Source organism: Lingula anatina, chromosome 7, assembly GCF_051362555.1.
Source record: "Lingula anatina isolate TDL-2025a chromosome 7, LinAna3.0, whole genome shotgun sequence".
Taxonomy (NCBI): Eukaryota; Metazoa; Brachiopoda; class Lingulata; order Lingulida; family Lingulidae; genus Lingula; species Lingula anatina.
This window is the reverse complement of record NC_141773.1, coordinates 2,519,688-2,541,227: the sequence shown is the minus strand read 5'-3', so window position 1 is coordinate 2,541,227 and position 21,540 is coordinate 2,519,688. Positions and strand designations below refer to the sequence as shown.

At 36.1% G+C, this 21,540-nt stretch overlaps 2 protein-coding genes across 3 annotated transcripts; both read left to right on the top strand.

Annotated features, from left to right (window-relative positions):
- Window positions 1-3,873: 3,873 nt before the first annotated feature.
- LOC106153216 (uncharacterized) lies at window positions 3,874-10,888 on the top strand. Of its 2 annotated transcripts, XR_015335548.1 has the most exons (11): window positions 3,874-4,017; window positions 4,257-4,358; window positions 5,333-5,446; window positions 5,677-5,781; window positions 6,107-6,226; window positions 6,486-6,590; window positions 6,924-7,022; window positions 7,456-7,545; window positions 7,902-8,148; window positions 8,409-8,934; window positions 10,421-10,888. XR_015335548.1 is itself a non-coding variant. In XM_087018238.1 (10 exons), exons 1-10 carry the CDS (start codon window positions 3,916-3,918, stop codon window positions 8,699-8,701), a joined length of 1,377 nt encoding a protein of 458 aa, XP_086874364.1. In that variant the 5' UTR covers window positions 3,874-3,915; the 3' UTR covers window positions 8,702-10,408. The 2 variants fall into 2 exon arrangements, 1 of the variants encoding a protein (XP_086874364.1); XM_087018238.1 differs by lacking the exon at window positions 10,421-10,888 and having other exon boundaries at window positions 8,409-10,408.
- Window positions 10,889-13,464: 2,576 nt separating this feature from the next.
- On the top strand, window positions 13,465-20,021 carry LOC106167773 (uncharacterized). The gene is made up of 7 exons (XM_087016883.1): window positions 13,465-13,920; window positions 15,758-16,045; window positions 16,251-16,304; window positions 16,894-17,109; window positions 17,633-17,878; window positions 18,137-18,229; window positions 18,583-20,021. The coding sequence occupies exons 1-7, from the start codon at window positions 13,549-13,551 to the stop codon at window positions 18,982-18,984; spliced, it is 1,671 nt and encodes a 556-aa protein (XP_086873009.1). The 5' UTR covers window positions 13,465-13,548; the 3' UTR covers window positions 18,985-20,021.
- Window positions 20,022-21,540: the final 1,519 nt, after the last annotated feature.

Genomic DNA, 21,540 nt, shown 5'->3' with positions numbered 1-21,540 from the left:
TTTTTTTTTTTTTTTTTTTTTTTTTTTTTTTTGATATTACACTAATAGTTCACTAGGAAAAGGATCTAATAAACTCAGAATGGAACTTTTTGTAGTCAAGCATTTAAAAAGCTTTATTTAAACACACAGTGGACTTATAAATGTTCTTGAATTAATAAAGGGTAATTTTGCTAAAAATAAAGTTGCATATTTTTTAAACCCATAGCTTGGATTCTTTGCTCTATACATTCAAGATTTCAATTAATAATTACATTCAACTGTAATTGGAATTGGATTATATTTAGAAATAGATTTTGAAAATAAGGCTGAACCTTTTTTTATTCATTGCCTCCTATAACAACCGTGTCCAACATTCACATGACCGAATCTGCAATCTGACGTGTGTGTTTTGCGCAAGGGGGCTATCTTTATAGCCCTATTCCACACCGACTACCCATACACGAATCGCCAGGAACTGATAAAGTTTATAAATCAGCAGGAATCGTGGTATTTTGCTCTTTTTGTGGAAATATGGTCCCTGCTTGGGCTTCATTTCTGGAACGGATGTTTAACATAGAGCAGCTATAGTAAGCTATACTGGCCCTAGAATTGGGGTATGAACATAAAATGGTAATAAATAGAAGACTGGTTAACGAACTCTCAAAAATTGTAAAAACTGACTAAGAATAAATAAGAAACATTGTTAAGAGATTTAAAATGTGTCAATATTAAACTTAGAACCCTTGGATTTACCAGTTCTTGGCGGTTCATGGAATTCGTAGGCGGCGTTGAATAGAGGCATTACACAACTGAGGATTCGTAAAATGTTGAAGGAGGAGAGGGCGATACCCACCAAGGTAAGGGGCGAGGGGTGCATGTGATCACTGTACCCCCCTCGGCACCTCCATTGCCTTGTAACATGTATATCAAGATCATTAGCCTAACGGCGATTGACTTTCCGTATTAAGGATGCAGTGTGCTGAAAAACAAATGGGTAAGACATACCGCCTGTGCTGAGAGTTAACTGGCCGTACATACATGTACCAGGTGGCGAAAGTAGAGAAAACTCGCGTCAACGTGACATGGCACACGACTTAGCCTACACTTAATAACGATATTCACTAAAATGTTTACCAGTACTATGATTATAGTGTTTTTCACCTTATTCGTAGAAATAAACCTATTTCAGCTATCCATCACAACATTTGATTTCCATTTTATATGTACTTCAATAGACCCTTACGACACGTGCCATCCCTTCTTATTCTTCTAAATAAATAAATACTAACTTCTGCATATCCACAGATATGTCCCTGCCATGATCCTGACACAATCACGGTACAGAAAAGTGCACATAATTAGCTAGAGACATACCGGTAAATGTCCTGTGTACAATAAATCTGTCGTCTTAATAGAAGATATACAAAAACCATCGGTTCACCGCATAGTCATCATATATCATCCATGTACTTAACAAATTATCCAATGAAGAAAATTGACTCTTTTAATTCATCCATAGAAACCTGCGACCAGAGTACTCGAAAATAATTTCATCCATAAAAAAGGCGTCAGTAACAACGAAAACAACGAAAACGGAAGCATTCAGTGTTTTGGATGCAAGAATAAAACGCAAATAACTAGGTGATGCCACAACTACTAGTACATAATTTCCTATTCATAGTGCACTCTTCTATCGATGTGCTGATTAATTTAGCCTATTATGACGTCAGCAACGAAAGAGGGAAATCCCGAGGATGAAAATATCCTGGTATTTCCACGACAAATAACGCCAGACGCCATTAGCTTCTGCGGTAAGTTAGGTTAATTATTATCCAAGATAGTTGAATTTAAAACGTTTCTTTCAGTTGAATATTCATGTTTTTTCTAACGCACGAATGCTGTCGTTAGCGTGGAGTTACCGGGGTACATTTAAACGACCATAAAAGGCATAGGTACAGGTACAGATAGTTTCACTTTGGACCTACATTTTATGTATAGGATCGAGGGGTATTTGCCCATTATTTCCCTCTCTGTTATTTCTCTTCTAATGTGTAATACTTTCTCGCACTTCTTTACCTACTTAAATGATTCCGTCCAAGACACGTACCGACTAAAGAAGCCGTTTAGATCGTAGACTAATTGTATTGTTTCCTAGTTTTTTTGTTTTTGTTTTAAATTTATTATTACTTTTTTAGACTACACAAAATGTACGCAGGAGGGGACTCCCCGTAAAATCTTCCCATGGGCATAAGTTATGATCTGCACAATACAAACATAATTAAACACTTCTATATAAGTTCAGTTTTTTACATCGTCAACTGTAGAGCATATCACAAGGTTAACAAGCACTGCAACTCGTCCAAGTCAAGCGAAAACATCCAGTATTTTGAATGCAAGAAAAAAGTAAATAACTGTGTAACGTCACATATCTAAATTAATTTATTGAGATGCAATTAATTTTCTTTAAAAGAAAGTATTTTACCATAACATGCCTTTAGAACTAAAACATTGTATATTTATATCAATTCTCAGTGGCATCGGGGGGTCAAGGGGGCCCTGATTCGTTAAGCACGTACATTACACCCGTGCGGCTTTTTTTCCTTATACCCAGTGATTCGCAATTTTCAGGATTTTTTCTCGCATTATCAGGTAGATATGAAAAAGTTCCCATTAGTGTGAATTAAGATTGGTGATTTTGTTTTGAATTATAAATAGTGATCAATCCCCCCCCCCCCCACCCCACACACACACACACCTACAGACACAAAGGGACTCTTACCGGTAATATCTGATCCTATTTACCTTATGACATGCACCACTACACAGACTAGGTGATCTAACAAACTTTTGGATTTTCATTATCTATAGCTTACTATACAGTGCGTTTGCATATTAATACGAAGTTACACTCGACGGACACAGATTACTGCCATAACGGTTTAACTTCATAAACACGAGTGTGATAGCGCACCCTTCCGTGAATGTGCTAGTTGTGACTATTATAACGTCATCAACGAAACAGGGGAATAACAGGGACTAAAATATCCTGGGATTTCCACAACAAAGAGCGCCAGACGCCATTTGTATCTGCGGTAAGTTAGGTTAATTATTCTCCAGGATTGTTGGGTTGGATGTAAAACATTTCTTTTATTTTAGTATTCATGACTTTTCTTACACACAAATACCGTCGTTAATGTGAGGTTACATTTAAACGACCAAAAAAAGACTAAGATACCTGTACAACAGGTACTTTCACTTTGCACCTACATTGTACGCCTTAGATTGAGGGCTATTTGCCCATCATTATCTCTCTGCCGTTCTTTTCTCATATTTAATACTTTCTATCACTACTGTGCCTCTTTAGATTCTACCATCCAAGAAACTTGCCGACTAAAGAAGCCGTTTCGGTCATATGATAATTGTCTCGTTTTCTAGCTATTTTTGAACTACACAAAATCTGTGCAGGAGGGAGGGGGATTCCCCTTAAAATCTCCCCCTGGAACTACTATGATCAGTAAAATGCAAATATAATTAGGCACATATAAGTACAATATTTACATTTTTACATCACTGTACAACATATCACAAGGTCCAAGAGCTGAAAAGTACTGACACCCTTTCAAGTCAGATAAGTGTTTTGATGTAGTTCTTGATGCGCAGAGAACGAATAACGAGAGTTTGAACTGTACTAATTATTGATCTTTTAAGAGTTGAAACTAAGACTGCGTTCTCAAAAATCCGATCGTACTAGCTGGATCGATGTAACTCTGGTGTGCTTCTTGCTAAATTGCTTTCAGTGCAATCGGGCCAGCTTAATTGTATTATGAGAGACTTTTTTTTAGGTCATCTCGCTTTAAGTGTGTACGCAGAAAAACGGGGGGCATTGTCGTGTAATACTCTATATGTGTTCTTCAGTGAATTAAGTCAACCGCCAGGATGTCTGTAGTGGATCTCTTCGAAGCTGTTCTGGTCAAAGACTTGCAGAGGTTAACGAAGCTACTGAGAGACGGGACCTTGGATATGAACACAATTGACCTGGTGATGAATTCATCTTTCAGTGTCTAATCAAAATGTGAAACTATTTGACGTCCTCTAGCTTAAACATTGTTCAGCCTAAAATATATATTTTCAGGACAAAAATTGTAGGAACGTAGTGTTTATAATCATGCATTAATTTAATTTATCTCTATTTATAAAAATGGTGTACTTATAAATGTTTTTGTATTAAGTAAGAATAATTTTGCTAAGTAAAAGCTGCATATTTTTCAAACCTACAGTTAAGAAGTACACCACTTCACTTTGCTGCAGAGCAAGGTGCCACACAGTGTGTCCAGCTTCTCCTCCAGCACGGGGCGGATCCGAATATACATGATAATTGGGTAAGTAAGTGAGTATGCTTAGGTGTGTGGTCTGTTTAAACATTACTATTAAAACATTATATCAAACTTTTAAAATATTCTCTGTGACATTTACTTTTCTGTCAAATCTTACAATTCCCCATAACAAAAGCAACATGCATTCAACGTCCTTCCTACAATAGATTAATAAGGACTTTAAACATTATATCAAACGTACGAAAATATTCACTGTGACATTTATTTTGCTGCCAAATCTTACAATTTCCTATGACAAAAGCAAATACGAGGGTTGATTGATAAGTAGTAATCCTCGTGTGGAAGGGGTTAAGCAGGGATATCCCTTTTCAGCCCTTCTATTCCCTGACTATTTAATGGGGTGTAGCCGAAGTTTGGTGTCATTTGGTTAGTTTATGTCGACGAGGTAGCACTCTCAAATAAGCAAGGCAAGTGACTTTTGCAAAATGCCCCTGCTCACAAGTCTGTCATTGCCATTGCTGCAATCAACGAGTGTGGCTTTGAACTGATAGAACATCCACCTTATTCGCCTGATCTTGCTCCCTCTGACTATTATCTATTTCCCAAATTGAAAAAGGCCATTTCAGGTACTCACTTTGCGTCAGATGATGACATCATACGTGAAGTGGAGGGGTTTCTGAACGGCCCAGAGAAGGCTTTCTATAAAAGTGGCATAGAGGCTCTCAAAACTCGCTGGCAAAAGTGTATAGATACTCAAGGAGACTATGTTGAAAAATTAAGAAAAATACTTGTAAAATGTGTACGCCTTCTATATGAGACTCACTACTTATCAATCAACCCTCGTATATTCGACGTCCTTTCTACAATTGATATTTACGGACTTAGAATAGCTATTATTATAAGGCTTTATGACCAGTCATAAACATTATTTACAAACAGTGGACTGTGTGAAAATGAAAACGGACAAATTGAAAATAACTTATAATGCACCCAGATTATCACGTTTTTTAAACCCACAGTGGGGACGTAGGACACCACTACACTTGGCTTCAGAGCAAGGTGCCACAGAGTGTGTTCAGCTTCTCCTCCAGCACGGGGCAGATCCCAATATACGTTGCAAAGGGATATCATGGGTGTGTACTTTGTTATAACATTACTATCAATACATTGTATTTTACTTTAAACCACATTCATTGACACATCGCCAAATATTCCGGACTTAAATCAATTAGTAAGGACTAATGATCATACATAAACCCTGTTTACATACAGTAGATTATTTAATTATATAAGAATATAGACTAATTATCATAAAATAAAGACAGATGTTGCATCAAAATTATCATAATTTTTGAATCCACAGGATGCAGATGGACGTACACCACTACACTTGGCTGCAAAGCGAGGTGCCACAGAGTGTGTCCAGCTTCTCCTCCAGCAGGGGGTAGATACCAATATACAGGATGAGGTAAGTGTGCGAGTGGAAATGTGCTTGGGGTGTGTGGTTTGTTTAAACTTTATTATTAAATCATTATATCAAACTTTAAAAAAACACATTCACTGTAACACATACTGTAGTTTGCTTCTGTATCCTATCATATCCCATGACAAAAGCAAAAGACATTCAAAGTCGTTCCTACAATCGATAATAAAGGACTTTGAATAGCTACTATTATAAGGCCTGATGACCACCCATAAATGCTACTTACAAAAAGTGGACTGTGTTAAAATAAAATATGACTAATGAACAAAGTAATTATGCATCAACACAATCACGTTTTTAAAATCCACAGTTAGGACGTACACCACTTCTCTTGGCTGCAGAGCGAGGTGCCACACAGTGTGTCCAGCTTCTCCTACAGCACGGGGCTGATCCCAATATACAGTGCGAAGGGAAGAGTTTTTTCCTTCTGGTATGTACGCTGTTTTAACATTACTGTGAATACATTGTATGTAACTTTAAATCACATTTATTTACACAATTTTGTTGCCAAATCTTTAAATTTCATATCGCAAAATGATCCGGACTAAAATCAATAAGTAAGGTCTAAATGTCATACATTAACCCTATTGATATACAGTAAATTGTTAAATAATATGAGAATATAGACGAATGATCATAAAATAAAGACATATTTTGCATTAAAATTATCATAATTTTTGAATCCACAGAGTGCACGTGGACGTACACCACTACACTTGGCTGCACAGCGAGGTGCCACACAATGTGTCCAGCTTCTCCTCCAACATAAGGCTAATCCCAATAAACAGGATGCGGTAAGTGAGTCCACGTATGCTTGGGTGTGTGCCTTTTTTGAACTTAAGTATTAAAACATTATATCAATTCACTGTGACATTTATTTTGCAGCCAAATCTTACAGTTTCTCATCACAACAGCAACATATACATATACATTCAACGTCCTTCATACAATTGATAATTAGGCCTACTGACTTAATAGAATAGATATTATTATAAGGCCTAATGACCAATCATAATGACCAAACACTATTTACAAACAGTGAACTATGTGAAAATAAAATAATGAAATATGACTAATTAAAATCAACTAATTATACATCAAAATTGTCACGTTTTTAAAACCCACAGATAGGACGTACACCACTACACTTGGCTGCAGAACATGGTGCTACACAGTGTATCCAGCTTCTCCTCCAGCACGGGGCGGATCCCAACGTATCAGATAGGGTTAGTGTGTTAAAAGACGTATGCTTAGGTGTGTGTCGACTGTCATTTATCACACAACTTGGCAATAGATCATTTCTCCATTCTTTAATACTCTTTGTTTGATATCTTTTGCCGTAAGTAAACAAATGTAAAGCGATATAAATGATACTAGCTAAAATACGTGTACTAATGGAAATGCACTGCAGTCCAGACTCATTGTCAGGAAAAGACAAAAGTTGTTTTGTAAACATCACGGAATCAGTTATAGGCCTACCCTTTTCATAATGTTTAAAAGATTGCTCTGTTTAGTTTTTTATCTTGACCTTTACTTAGTTATTTTGATAATAACTTTAAAGTGGTTAACAGTATCTGGGATAGATAGATAGATAGATAGATGAGGGATGGATGAATAGACACTCTAGGGTGAGATCAACTGTTGTATTCTAATTTATAGAAGAAAGCAACCCCGTTCACGCTTGCAAAAGAGAAGGGCCTAACAGCGATTGCAGAATACCTGTGTCGATTTAACAACCCAGGTGTTCAGGTATATCAGAGTTTTCAGCAAACATTTCTACAGCAACCTTAAGTACCCAATATATTAATTCTTCTGTGACTGTATTCATTCTTTTCTGTTATTATTGTTTTTTTTTTCGTTTTACAAGGTCTCGGTATGTCCTTTATACAGTATTTACACAGTAACATGAAGTATCAGTGAAGAATAACACGGTATATCTCTCAAATCCAGATTTTCTGTTTTATAAAAAAATACTATTCACGCTTTCCCATTAAAGATGCGGCGACTTAAGTATAATTTAAATGATCGCATAATGTATTTATTACCCAGGTTATTGTGTAGGTTTGTTATAATATCTTTCCTACTCTTTACTTTCTCTTCATCAGGACCACCTCCTCAAAGTAGCCTTCCTCAGGTTATGTGATCACATCAAATTGGACGATTGCCGCATGTTGGCAAGAGATCACCTTGGTATTGGAGACGTAGAAATAGATGACATTGACATGAACCACCAACGAAACGCTTGGGAGCAACGCTTCCAGATGCTTTCCTTGTGGAGAAGTAAGACATCAGAAGCGTCAGTGAAAATATTGATTGGCTTCTTGAGAGCTGCACAGCTGGTTAAGACGGCAGGTGAGTCAAGCATCAGCAAAACTCACGTGCACATGATTCTTCATGCCAAAATTATTAAAACGGTTACTCAGGGTGTTTCTCTCCCGTCGCCGAAGGGAATAAAACTTGACCCGTCATTTGTTTTGTTTTGTATATTTGGGTCCAGAACATACTTGTCGACTTAAAATAATGATACCCTGTGTTTCTCATGATTAAAAAATCACTAGAAAAGCTCCACCAGTTCTATATTGTCTGAAGTTAGTTTTTTTTTCTCCCTGCAGAGATCATTGAGCAGCACTATGTAGAGGAGCTGTGCAAAGTGTATGGAATGTCAGCGGAAGAATACCAGCGTCTTACTGCCGTAGATCTGCCAGACATCTGCTCATTTGCCCTGGGTGATATGCGTCCGGTGAAGTTGGAGGGTTACGTCTCTGACAACCTGAAGATCTTGTACGTGAAAGCCAGTGGATTTGGAATCCAAAATGGTAAAGAAGACGGGCATGGTGGCAACGGGAAGCTTGAAGCGGTGATGAAATATCGTCACTTTGGAGACGGCATTTTCAAACTCGTCTAATGCACCAAGAATCATGTGATAATGTATAAGTTGTGCTTAATGGCACTGTAAGAACAAAATTGCACTATATAAGCACTAAGCACTATAAGAACTAAGTTTTAATAACAATTGTATTTGGTTAAAGAATTCCCATGATAATAAGTTAATAACGTAAATAAATAATGTATATCAGAGATAATATTCATAACCCTCTACTTCTTGTTTCATATACATTGTGCCTTGGACATAATAAGGTAAATAACGTCCAATATTGTACGTAAAATAATTTGCAACGCTGATCTTACAGGGCCGTAGCCTGAGCAAAATGCCAGGGGGGGCAGTAAGCGGACACGAGGGGGCGAAGCTACCGAGGGGGGAGGGTGTGGTGTGTAAAATTCCAAATTCCAGGGGGGGCAGCTGCCCCCCCTGCCCCCCGGAGGCTACGGCCCTGTCTTAGATATACATATGCAAAATTTTCTGGGAAAACGGTTTCATGACATTAAAATGGATGTTGCACCTTCTTTTAATAAATCACCATCTTGACTTAAGTGATTGTCCTTCAGGAACATCTGTAAAATTCCATTACTTTTTTGCATCTCTCTTTTTTTCCGACTCTCGGCAATGTTTACAATGTTATTTGGGTGTGGGCCTACACTTTAACTGCTATTTCAGACACTATGTTAGTCATATGTGCGATAAATCTACTACTACTACTACTACTACTATTATTATTATTATTATTATTATTATTATTATGCATCCCTGCTTTTATATGTGTGTGTTCAAGTGTATTTAACAATGACTCTGAGCTTGAGATATATTATTTAACTAGGGTACTAAAACTAGTGTAGCTCAGTGACATTGATTTTTCTTTGTGTATGGCGCTTTTCAGTATAAAATGTGCTTCATTTTCAAATTCCTTGAAACATAATCCACAAAGCTTCTTATTCAATATATGACAGAGTATAAGAACTGTATTCTAAATATTTGTATCTAGTTTATACAAAGTGTAGTTTTTTTTTTTTTTTTTTTTTTTTTTTTTTTTTTGAGAGAGAGAGAGAGAGAGAGAGAGAGAGAGAGAGAGAGAGAGAGAGAGAGAGGAAAAGTTACTTATTACTCACAAATAAAGCTGCGAGCCATTTTCATAAAAACTTAAGTTCTACCGAAGAAATTTTGCTGTCCCCTTAATGCCATTAACTTTGACAAACACCCTTTTTTAAAGTATGTTAGACAACGGGTTCTTCAACAAAAAAGCGGTTTTGCTCTACGTGTAATACTTTTTAGTTTGAAAACTTTGGCAAGCATTTAGAAAGGTTCCATTCTTGTACTGTAATTGAGAAAAAAGTTCTCTGTGAAATGGTATATGGTATGCGTTTGTTGTAGCCAAATGATATACTAATGTACTAAGCGCTTCTCCCTTTTGTTTTCATCAATTTTCAGGCACAGATAATGATGTGATTGTCAACATTCCTATTTGTTGTAAACTATAATTTAAGTAATACACATTACATTATTAAAAAATAAATATTGTTAATTGTTTTAATCCTTACCTGTATGATTTTGTCTTAATCAGTACTATTCAACTGTAATAGGGATGGGGTGATGTTAATACGAATAATTTTTTGAAAATTCCACCAGGCGTTTTCGAAGTTATTTTTTGTGCTGTGCTTATCATGAACACGACCAGACCCAATTTTATTTTATTTTATTTATTTATTTGTTTATTTATTTATTGTCAAGGACAATGCTGACACATATGAGGGTTTGGGAAGCTCACCGTTAGGTTCATGATCTACATATAACCAGGCAATGGAGGAACAGGTTTGGGTGGGGGACACCACTCTTTTGTTTCGGAGGTTCATATTGTTATGATATCCACATCAAATGTTAACCAGTAGTATAACCGTGATAATCGTAATATTTCCATTTTATTAAGAAGACTTCAACAGACCCACAATACGAGCCGCCCTTGTTATTTTGCCATAAAATAATGTATTGGTTTATTAATTTGACATAACACGTCAATTGTGACTCCCCAGGGTGGTGAGAGCGACTACCTGTGTAGTGTGCAACAGGGCCAAAAATGACCAGGCTTCTCTGACTTAATGGTAAATAAATAAATGAATAAATAAATAAAGTATATTTATATGTATAACTTCAACCTTCGGGTTGCATTATTCCAATAAAGATTATTATTATTATTATTATTATTATTATTATTATTATTATTATTATTATTATTATTATTATTATTGAACATTTTTATGAATAAAGTCTAAAATAAAGAAAACATTTGAGCAGAACTGGCAAGAGTATCTAAATCTGGTAATCGTGACTCAATTATAACATATATGTAACTAGTAAAATATTAAATAAAGAATATTTACATGTGCACCATATCTTTTACATCAATATAGGCCTACATGGCGATCGCTTCAGCACTTAATTTCTTATCATTTAAAAAAATGATTACACTTTAATTTCATCTTTCAAACCTTTTATTTAAAAAATACCCAAGTTTATGAAAATTATTGGACCTATTTAAAACAAATATGTCAGCGAAAATAAACAACGAAAATAGAAAAATTAAGTGTTTTTGATGCGAAAGAAACGGAAATTTCTTGATGACGTAGTGCACGTATGGGTTAGTTTTTTTTTCACAAAGAAAAGGGGAATTCCCCAAGCTTTCAGATAGCAACATAACCAGGTTTACCTGGTGTAAATCGACACGAACTTCCCATGCTCAGCCCATCGTCTTCAAACTGATCTCTGTGTCTTTTGAAAATTGTCTTATGGGTGCAACTCTTGTTTAGAAACAGGAGTTGTTTCTATTTTGTTTTACGCGTACACTGTATGTTTTGATTGACTGTGCCTGAACGGTCGAAGAGAAAAATGAAGTGTCTTGGTCAAATTCCACCTTTTCAATATTTGTATGTATGTGTTAAGTATGTATGTGTGTGTTTGTGTATGAAGACAGCGACACATCACTGCTCTGTGACAGTCAAGTGCCACAATAATTTAGCATACAGTATGACTCACATCCACATAGGTTCTTCATGGTGCAATTAAATGAAATTCGTAAAAATATTCATAAATCTACACCACATACTACGGTAGGAGAACGGCATCAAAGCGGTTGCCGCGTATTTGATATAAAAATTGGACAATAATTTGGCTTGTAGGCCATATATATTTTTACCAGATAGTCAAGATCACTGCCACATACAGGAATATTTTATAATCTCTCAATCCACTGCACTGCAGGATAAAATGCAGTGTTTATGATATATAAAAATTTTCTTAAGCCGTAATAAATCTGATTCGGAAAAGCTAATACAAGATGAAACATGTTCACCGAACTGTCACCTCTCTTTCTCGGGAAATAGTCCTCTTTGCATAAATTAATAGGACACGATTCCTTAATATTAATTATTGTTATTGTATTTCATTCTTAATCTGTTGACCCATTAATTTATTTATCCCTTTATTGATTCAATAGCTATTCATTTTATTGATCAGTTTGATAATTCAATAATACATATTATTAATTACTTTATTAAATGACCAATTAGCAAGTAACTTAGTGTGTTTCAAAGATAAATTAACTATTCAAAGATTATATTGAACTAGTTTTTATTCTATATACTGAAGATACTAAATTGCTTAATTAATATATCCATTGTTTTCTTTTTATTCAAGTTGATCTTATTTTTATCTGGCTTTTCATTTGAAATATTTTTAGTTCTTTGTTCGGTTCATTTTTTAATTATTAAATAGTTAATTTTAAAGAAATGCTTTTAGGTGGGAAACAAAGATGAAAGAATATAATAGAAATGCCCATTCACGTTTCTGTGGCATTCTTTTAGAAAACCAGTCATTTCTAAGTCTAAAATAAAATAATTTCGGTTTCAATATGAAAAAGAAAGCACATTTTACTTTAAAATATAATAACATGAAATAAACAATATTCCATTTTACTAAAGTTTAATATATATGATAAATATAAAAAACCTGAGTCTACATGTAGCCCTACACTTGGAATTTTAGTACTTAACGAAAGAAACTAATTACATAGAATAAAAAGTAAAAAATCAACAACGGAAATTCATTAATTTTTTCAGAAAAAAAGAGGAACTTCTAAATAATTACAAAGTTGAATGAGATAAAAATCCCAAAGAGGAGAGTCAAAAATTTAGTTCTATTTTAAATTTGTCTTTGTGTTAATGTTCATCTAGAAGGATCTAGATAGTACCGGTTTACAGTACTCATGACCTATATATATTTAAGGGGATTCCCCTAATGTTACATATAAATAGGGTTCGAGGTTAACATCGCAAATTCGCAATCAAACATAGCAACGCGACAAAGAAGGTGAGTACCGTGTTTCTAAGACATTCTGCGCACTTTATTAACTCTAAAGTATTATACATTTAACTGTTTTACGTGAATATAATAAGATTTATCGTAATGTTGTGAACTTCGTAACAAATTGAATCTACTGGTGTGAAATACTCAGTTTGACGTGGTCACCAGAGGATAGGATTAAAAAAGATTTCTTATGAGCAATTGTTCAAATGGTTTGATGGGCTGATTCATTAAATTCACTTTAATGTTGCATCACTGTCCGACATTGATTTTAGACAACCTTGGTCGCCCATTTCTGTCAATATCAGCAGAAAATTTATGTTGTTGCGCAGTATGGGTTTTTTTGTTAAACAGAAATACCCAAGGAAGCCTTGCATAACATTGGTATAATTTACGCAGTGTATGTCTATATATACCAGTACACACAGACTAACCCACAATTTGACTTATTATACAGGTAAACTTCTGAAACTCAAAAATCACACCAAGTCAAGTCAATACACATGTTTATGGAACATCGCGAAACTCGTATCGAAAAGAGTTCTCAGTCGGTCGCCACGCAAGGGTCCAAGGGGCGGGGGAGAAATCATGAGACCCCGACGCCTCCGCCAACGCCCACGGAGCACGTGGAGCCAAGTCCCCTGTCAGCTGGTCTACCGGTGTTTAACAGCGAGGACACGTTAAGTTTACCAAGCTGTTTTAATGTCCCTGTGAGTTCCAACAAAAACTTGGACACAGGGGGTGACATGGAAGTCAGGGACTTCGGGAAACATCGGGAACATTCGATGAGCTTGCCGACAGAGTTGAGTGCTTCTAGTGTCCCGACTGATAACTATGAGGATATCATACAGACTCCAAGTTTCTCAGAACTGCAGGTAAGTAAAATAATGTGGCTGTAGTTAGAAGTTTACTGTCAACAATATCGATCTCCTTTTAAGGAGATTATTTAAAAATACTTTGTTTAGTCCCCTGTAGTACAGGGAATCAAAGGACATGGTAGCCACCCTCTAATATCTGGATCTCTAAATAAAAATAGTGTACAAGTTCAAAGATATGATAATTTTTCAACAGATTCAGACAACAAGCGGACCAGAGTTACAAAATTACTTTATAACATATACTTTAACTTTATATACTATTTTCAAAGCCCCAGATATTAGAGGGGATCTGCTATTAGCCAGGTGTACATTCAGTTGAGCACGTCATCTGAAGTATAGGGTCTGATACGAGATACAGACAACAGGATTTATTTTGACTTTGTAACTGGGAAATGACCTCAGGGTAGGCCCTGTTAAACCTAAACTCCTGTTAAACTCACACCTAAAAAAACTGGAAACATGATCAGAAAGCTGTTCAAATTTAAAGCCCTTAGTATCATGATAAATTTTATTTTTTTAATTTGTTAAAAGTTCACATGGACGGCAAAGTAACACATTGTCGATTCTGCTTCATCGATCCTAGCAATACTTAATGGCAATAACTCTCTTGACAAAGAATTCGGATCAAAATCCTTCAATTGCTCTGGAAAAAATATGTGCAGTTTATCACCTTCAAATGCTGAAATGGGAAATGTGGTGAATGTATGACAATGTTAAGATCAGGATTAAAACGATAAAATATTGATATGATGGATGCCACACATTTATTATATATACCAAATAAACTGACATATATATGACTGTGTTAGTGAAAAGAAGGCAAGCTTAGACCCGCAAATTCATTCATCCCCTAGATACGAGGACACACGCCTAAATTTTGACCCCGTGATTCACTTAATCTCATTGTCACGGAGAGGTATTGCTCCACCATAAGAACTTATATTTAATTTTCCTACTTAGATATGATATTAATGTTTGAATATGTGTCGCAATCACTTAGTAATCCCCCCCCCCCCCCCCCCCCCCCCCGTGCTTTGTTACCCATCAAACAAAAAGCACGTTTTTTGTGCTGAGTCATGCGTCTATTGTTGGCTTTTTTATTTGTAGAGTATACATATTGTATAATAGTGGGGTCAACATATACAGGTCTGTTAATACAATTGAGGCACGTTTGATTCCTGGCTGACTTTTGTGCTTGCGAAATGTACCCCCCTGTGTTTCTTTCCCCTGGGGTGTGTGACACTGAGTCAGACCACTTTCTTATCGTTCACGTGCGACGTGGCTCCTCCCACGGGTTTGAATGTAACCTTTTTTAAACAAAATCAAGGCATCGTGTGATGATTCGTCAAGCCTAATGTGAAATGGTCCATGAGGACTCAGAGCCACGTGTATCGATGAGCAATGTAATTGGGATTGAGATATTATATATAGACAGAGAATGTGAGACGTCACATGATTCGTGAACAGCAAGCAAGTGTGGTCGAACTATCCAATAAAGAATGGTGTGTGTAGAGAGATTAATAATCAGTGCAAATGAACTTATCTGAAGTGATTTTATTTTGATGTGTGAGTGTTGTACAGTACAGTACAGAAGAGTACAGGAAAGTATAAAGTAGTGCTCGGGAGGGAGGGACTGAGGGAAGAGGAAAGGGACATACATAAGTTAACACTGTAAATTGGTGAGGGACGTGGTTTTCAGTTTGTTTTTTTTTTTTTTTTTGGTTGGGGGGGGAGAATTGCATAATATCGTAAATTTTCAGGTACCCCCCCCCCCCCAACACAAATACAAAAAATCACTTATTGCTTTTCTTACCTTAGGTTGTGGTATTTTCAGGTAAAGAACGAAACTCTGATGGAAGAAATCAGACAATTGAAACATCTCCTTGCCGCATCACCAGACGAGAAATTACAAGAAATCCACCGACTTCGCGAAGAATTAAAAAACCTGAAACATAGCTGCCACCATTGCGAACAGGAAAACCATTCTTTAAGTCTAGAAACAGAGACGCTGAGGCAACAGTTGAGGGCGACCGCAGAGCAATGTAAGGCGTTGGTTATTCAGCTAGAGAGAAAGGGAGCAACCGGGGACTCAAAGAAACAAAAGGAAGACGTTGTTGAAAAGGTAAATTGAAGAATAATAATTTGCCTTTTTATTAACTATGGGTTTCCTTCGAGTCAATACACATTCAAAATTAAATTCGTTTACCCTTATGTTACTAGTTTTTTATTTTGAAAATATATATACTTTAGAATATATGTATAGTGTTGCCTTTAATTTAGTTTTCATGGGCACGATCAAGTTTTTAACATTTTCAATTTCCCTTCAGGAAAGACAGCGCTATGAAAGTGAAATTGCCAAACTGCGAAATCAGTTAACTGAGGTAAGTAAAGTTACCAATTGCTTCCCTTTAGATAAGACTCACTTTTATATTTATATCAATACAGCCTATTGGATAAGAGGAAGTTGAAAAATTATTTCTTCCTGACATTTTCCCCGAGAGAAAACGTACTTGGAATATCGACATATTTTGGCTGGAAATTTACAACATAGTCATGATAGCAATTGTTGATGAGGGCAAAGGGGTCGAGTCCATAAGGTTATCTGTTTACCTTATTACATGTACAAAGACCATGCGTACTCACGCAAGGTCGGCGTGAACGGTTTTATCTATTTGGGTCAAAATCTGAATGCTATGATCGAAAGTTCAAGGTCCAGAGTTTGATTAGGCCGAGGACACGCAACCATCATTCACCTGCACGCGTGACTCAAATAGGAGGTGATTTTTCAGTATTTATAGCAAACCATCATAGAGATTTAGCAACAACTTTGTCTGTCCAAAGTTCGTGTTATTTATTTATTTATTTATTTATTTATTTATTTATCACCACGCTATCGTTTTCCAGCTTACTCCTCTCCGTAACATTCCACAATGTAAAACATAGTTGTTGTTCATTTTTTTCTTCTGTCAGGTTGTACAGGCAAATATGAAGTGGCAAGTATATAACTCCCAGAGGGATGCGTTTGTCGTCACACTTCAGAGACAAATATCCAGCTTGAAATGTCAAGTTGACCGATCCAAACAGTCGCCAGTAGGTGAACTTAACGAGGACACGCAAAAAGAAATTGATAAAATACTCATCTCTACGAAAGAGAAAGTGAATGCGATTCAGGAGGAAAAAGAAGCGGTAAGTCGATTAGATATTTTGAGTCATGCTGAAATAAAACAATTTCACCCGCAAATTGTGATTTCCAGATCAACTAGGAAGTTAAAATGAAAGTCCTGATAATTTTGATGATTGGACCTTTTCAAACCTAATACTAATATAAAGCGGAAAAGGGAAATATGTTGACTTAGTTAGGAAGCACAAGAGACAACTAAATTAGACTTCCATATACGTTTTTCAATGTCTGGGGAATATAAGCCAATATGGTGTCACCCATTTCACAGTGCGAGGTTTTTAAACTGACTATAATTCTTGTTTTTTGGTTTAACAGATTTAAACTTCTACATGAACATTCTAAAGACTTCTCTTAGCAGTCCGAACAAACTTTGCTGTAAGAACTTAAAATTTTTCGAAGTAAATTATAAAGCAGCCCTGTTCAAAAGAGCCGATGATGTTGTTCAGATTTGCTGGCGATCGTTTCTTCGTAGAAAGATGCATTATTATCATTATTGTTTATTTATTGATTTATTTGCGTTTATTGCAGCTTGAAGACGAACTACGAAAGTTCAAGCTATTATGTAACCAAAAAGAACAAAGAATCGGAGAACTGGAGGAACAGGTGCGCCACCTATCGAGCAACGCTTCCAGAGCTGAAGATGACATCACAGAGATGCTGAAACAGCAGATCCGGCTTTGTACCGAAGATTTTGAGGCGGAGAGACGAGATCGTGAACTCGCACAGTCAAAGATTTCAGATTTGGAGACGCAGTTGGAATTACTTAAACGCCAGGTAAGGCATAACATTTTACATCGACATTATTGTTTTGTCATTTAGATATTTGTTTTTATTGTCCTTTTGTGATTATGTAAATGGGATGAAGGTAATTCGATGATCGAAAGACGAAAGAAAACGAAAAATTGTAATTTTCCCGTAATAGAAAAGTTTACACTGATGAAAAGACCGCTTATACATGTAATATAAGTAGCATGCCAATCTTTCACACGTGCCTTTTTGACGTCTCCTTGAAGACACTTTTCCCCTTTACAGCTTGACATGTATGAAAATTCAGCAGCAACAGCTATGGCCAACCAACGAGAGGCTGCGCTGATTAACTACAAACAGAAATATTACGGAAACCAGGTTTGTGGTTTTTAAAGTTGTATAACATAATTATTGGGAGGGTTTTCTTACGTAACTTTTAATTAGCAGTAGTAGTACAATGTAGTAGTAGTAGAAGAAGAAATAGTAGTCGAATTGGTAGTAGTTGAAGAAGTAGGCCTAGTAGTAGTATCTGTACATGTAGTAGTAGTCTAAATCCTATTCTGTTTCATTATGAAGGGAAACCATGTCCGTTCTTCCGTTAAATATTTTCATTTGTCAGACGCCTACTAAAGGTGTACAGAGGGCGTTTATACTTAGTGTTAACATTCGTCTCGCTTTGTACATTAAGCAATAAAATCACAAACTAAAGCAGTTTCACTTCCTATTTGCAGACACCGTATGGACTACGTAGCCGAGGGCCAAGTGGGGAAACCTGCTGGGGCCGCACTGTCCCAGACACCGGGGATTTAGAAGAAGATTGTGACGTCATTGATGGTCCAGCGGCCACAGGCAGTGTCTCCCAAAAACTGGACGAAAATCTCAAGCAGCACAAGTTGAACCAATCAGAAGGTCCCGGTATATCACATGGCTGTGACGTCGGCGGTGTTGCTGACGAGAGACTTGATTCTGAAGCAGAGCTCCAACTTGTGATTGAGAGAAGTAAACAAGACGTTGGTGGTTTTGGTTTGAGGACTGAAATGAGTGAAGGGCTTCGATGCCCAACGTGCCACAAGTATTTCGATGCCGCAAGTCATCTAGACCTGCTAGAACACATGGATGAGTGCTCGTCCTGAGAATCCACAACCTCCAAACATTGAACTTAGTTTTCACACACACACACACACGCACACACACACACACACACACACTTATATATATATATATATATATATATATATATAGAGAGAGAGAGAGAGAGAGAGAGAGAGAGAGAGAGAGTTAAGTCTAATATTGAGAATGAACGAGAAAATAGAAAACGAATCATGTTTTTGGAGGTTGCACTGTCATAATTGATAACTGTGTGGCTATTTCCGTCAATGTGAAGTGAAAACATAATCCTTGCGCCAGTCGCGTGCCAAATTAAGTCTGTGATAAAAAAAATTTAATTACAAAGCGCAAATCAAATGCACATTTACACCTGTATATCAAGTCAAAGACAGCAGGATATGTCATTTTAATCACTATTGTATTGTTTTCTGTCCTTTAGTTCCTAACTGTAATGTATTCTAGTCCAGTACATCACTTCAGTGGTGAGTGAGTGAGTGGGAAAACAATGTCAACGACAATGTAACAATGGATTCTCACCACAACAACTGTACAAATTCCATAAGATAATTATTCAATTTATATTCATCTATCGTTCCTATTGACGTGCTATTTCAATGTACTTCTAGTGCAGCTTTTTTATAATCCATATCTTAGAGTAAGTAAGATTTATTTGTTAATTTTATTGTATATATAATTATATTTTTCTACTGGTTTATATTATATTTATGTGTGCTGTGCATATACATGTATGACTTAGTTTTCCATATCTTTACAACTTACATACTGACATTTAAAATGGGATTTTTTTCCAAATCGTTTCTCTTTGATTTTTTCCCACTTTTCCTGCATAGTCATACCTGGACCAGCCCAGTTAGTACTACTAAATTTATCGCCAAACATTAATGTTATTAAGATGTATTTTATGATCTTATTACATGCAACATTTTATAAAATTTTGTCTTCGTTCCAAGAACTTCTGCTGGTCAGGGGATTTCGTACAAGACTTCTGCCTAAAAAAAGACAAATAAAAATGTGCTATTTTTATGATGTTCCTGATAAACCAGTGAATTGTTTTGCTTTCATTTTACCCGCACGAAAATGCAGTAGTATCGAAGTAGCAAAGAAGCATTAACGCAGTGGAGGTGTGGAGCATATTTGCAGTAGAAATGCAGTATACCCTACTGCAATTCTACTTCAAAAATTGCATAGGTTTGTACAGAGGAGGAGCATAAATGCAGTAGATTAGCAGCATGATAGAAGCATGTTTCAAATATGCTAATTAGCTCCCACATCGAAGCAGATTTGAAGCATGTTTGCAGTATGATTGCAGTAGTCTACTGCGCTGGAGTATCTACTTCGTTTTGTGCGGGTAATGCCTACATTCTAAGGGAGCATTAACAACCAATTTGGTCCGCGGACTAACTAGTATGGCGTGCTTTTGAAAGCAAGCCGCATAAGTCTGTAGATCAATTTGTTGTGAATGCTCCTTAAGAAAGCTCCCTGTGCTATCTGTTGGCACAAGTGCCAATCATTGTGTGTGCCTTTCTACGCAGTTCGGTATCTTTCTATAGTTATTACTTCGAGTTTCTTTTGGTTTGCGGTAATATGATGAGCCGCTGAGATAAAACAGTCCCAAAGTATAAAAAAGATATCGAGAGTCAAAGTTTTGTTACTATTTTTAAGGTCTTGTGGAAGTAACTGGCAGGAATTCTATTATACCGGTACGTTTTTCTGCCCAGATCTCTACACTGTATTTAAGGGGATTCCCCTAATATAATGCGGCAAACTATAAATAGGCCGTGTCTAAAATCGCGATTATAACGTGGTAAACAAGGTGTGACGGGGTGCAACGTGATAAACAAGGTGCTTGACCTGTTTCTAAGACATTCTGCGCACTTTATGTCAAACCTTGATCAACAAGGGACCAAACAAGGTCAATCATCATTACAGCACCCTCTGCGCAGATTGTGACTGCTATAGCTAAGTTTTTAATACGTATATCTTAAAACGCAAATGATGGCGTCAAATACAGCTGTATATACCTGAATTGCCTTATAATGTATGTTATATAGCATTATTATTATTATTATTATTATTATTATTATTATTATTATTATTATTATTATTATATTTACTTGAGGTTGTTGGAGAGCCTTTAATGTAAAACATATCTGTGCTCAATAAAATTATTATTATGATCATATAATTAAACAGGTGCTTCTTTACCTTACATAATGTTGCAAACTCAAAGTTACATATGATTCTCTGTATCGTTCGGTACAGGTGTAACATGAAAATCTGACTCCCATGAAAATCTGACTTCCCCCATGAAATTTTGACTCCCCCTCAAAAAACTTTATAAATCATATTTTATTTGAGTATTTATAACTTATATCTTGTAGTATGCATAATGGAGGATACATTTGCACTTTTTGAAAATATTCATAAAAAATGAGAAAATTAAAAATGTGTATTTTTCCACCCAATGACCCTTTGAAAAGGCTATGTGAGTCCAAATCGTACAGGAAGTAAGATTAATACTTGTTAAAAAAGTTATCAATTTTCACCAAAATTTCACCACC

Bases quoted from the DNA above. Each gene is read 5' to 3' on its own strand.
- LOC106153216 (XM_087018238.1), top strand. From the start codon at position 3,916: ATGTCTGTAGTGGATCTCTTCGAAGCTGTTCTGGTCAAAGACTTGCAG. The intron at 4,018-4,256 runs GTGATGAATTCA...TCAAACCTACAG, and splicing joins ATATGAACACAATTGACCTG to TTAAGAAGTACACCACTTCA. The intron at 5,447-5,676 runs GTGTGTACTTTG...TTGAATCCACAG, and splicing joins GTTGCAAAGGGATATCATGG to GATGCAGATGGACGTACACC.
- LOC106167773 (XM_087016883.1), top strand. From the start codon at position 13,549: ATGTTTATGGAACATCGCGAAACTCGTATCGAAAAGAGTTCTCAGTCG. The intron at 13,921-15,757 runs GTAAGTAAAATA...TGGTATTTTCAG, and splicing joins CAAGTTTCTCAGAACTGCAG to GTAAAGAACGAAACTCTGAT. The intron at 17,879-18,136 runs GTAAGGCATAAC...TCCCCTTTACAG, and splicing joins TGGAATTACTTAAACGCCAG to CTTGACATGTATGAAAATTC.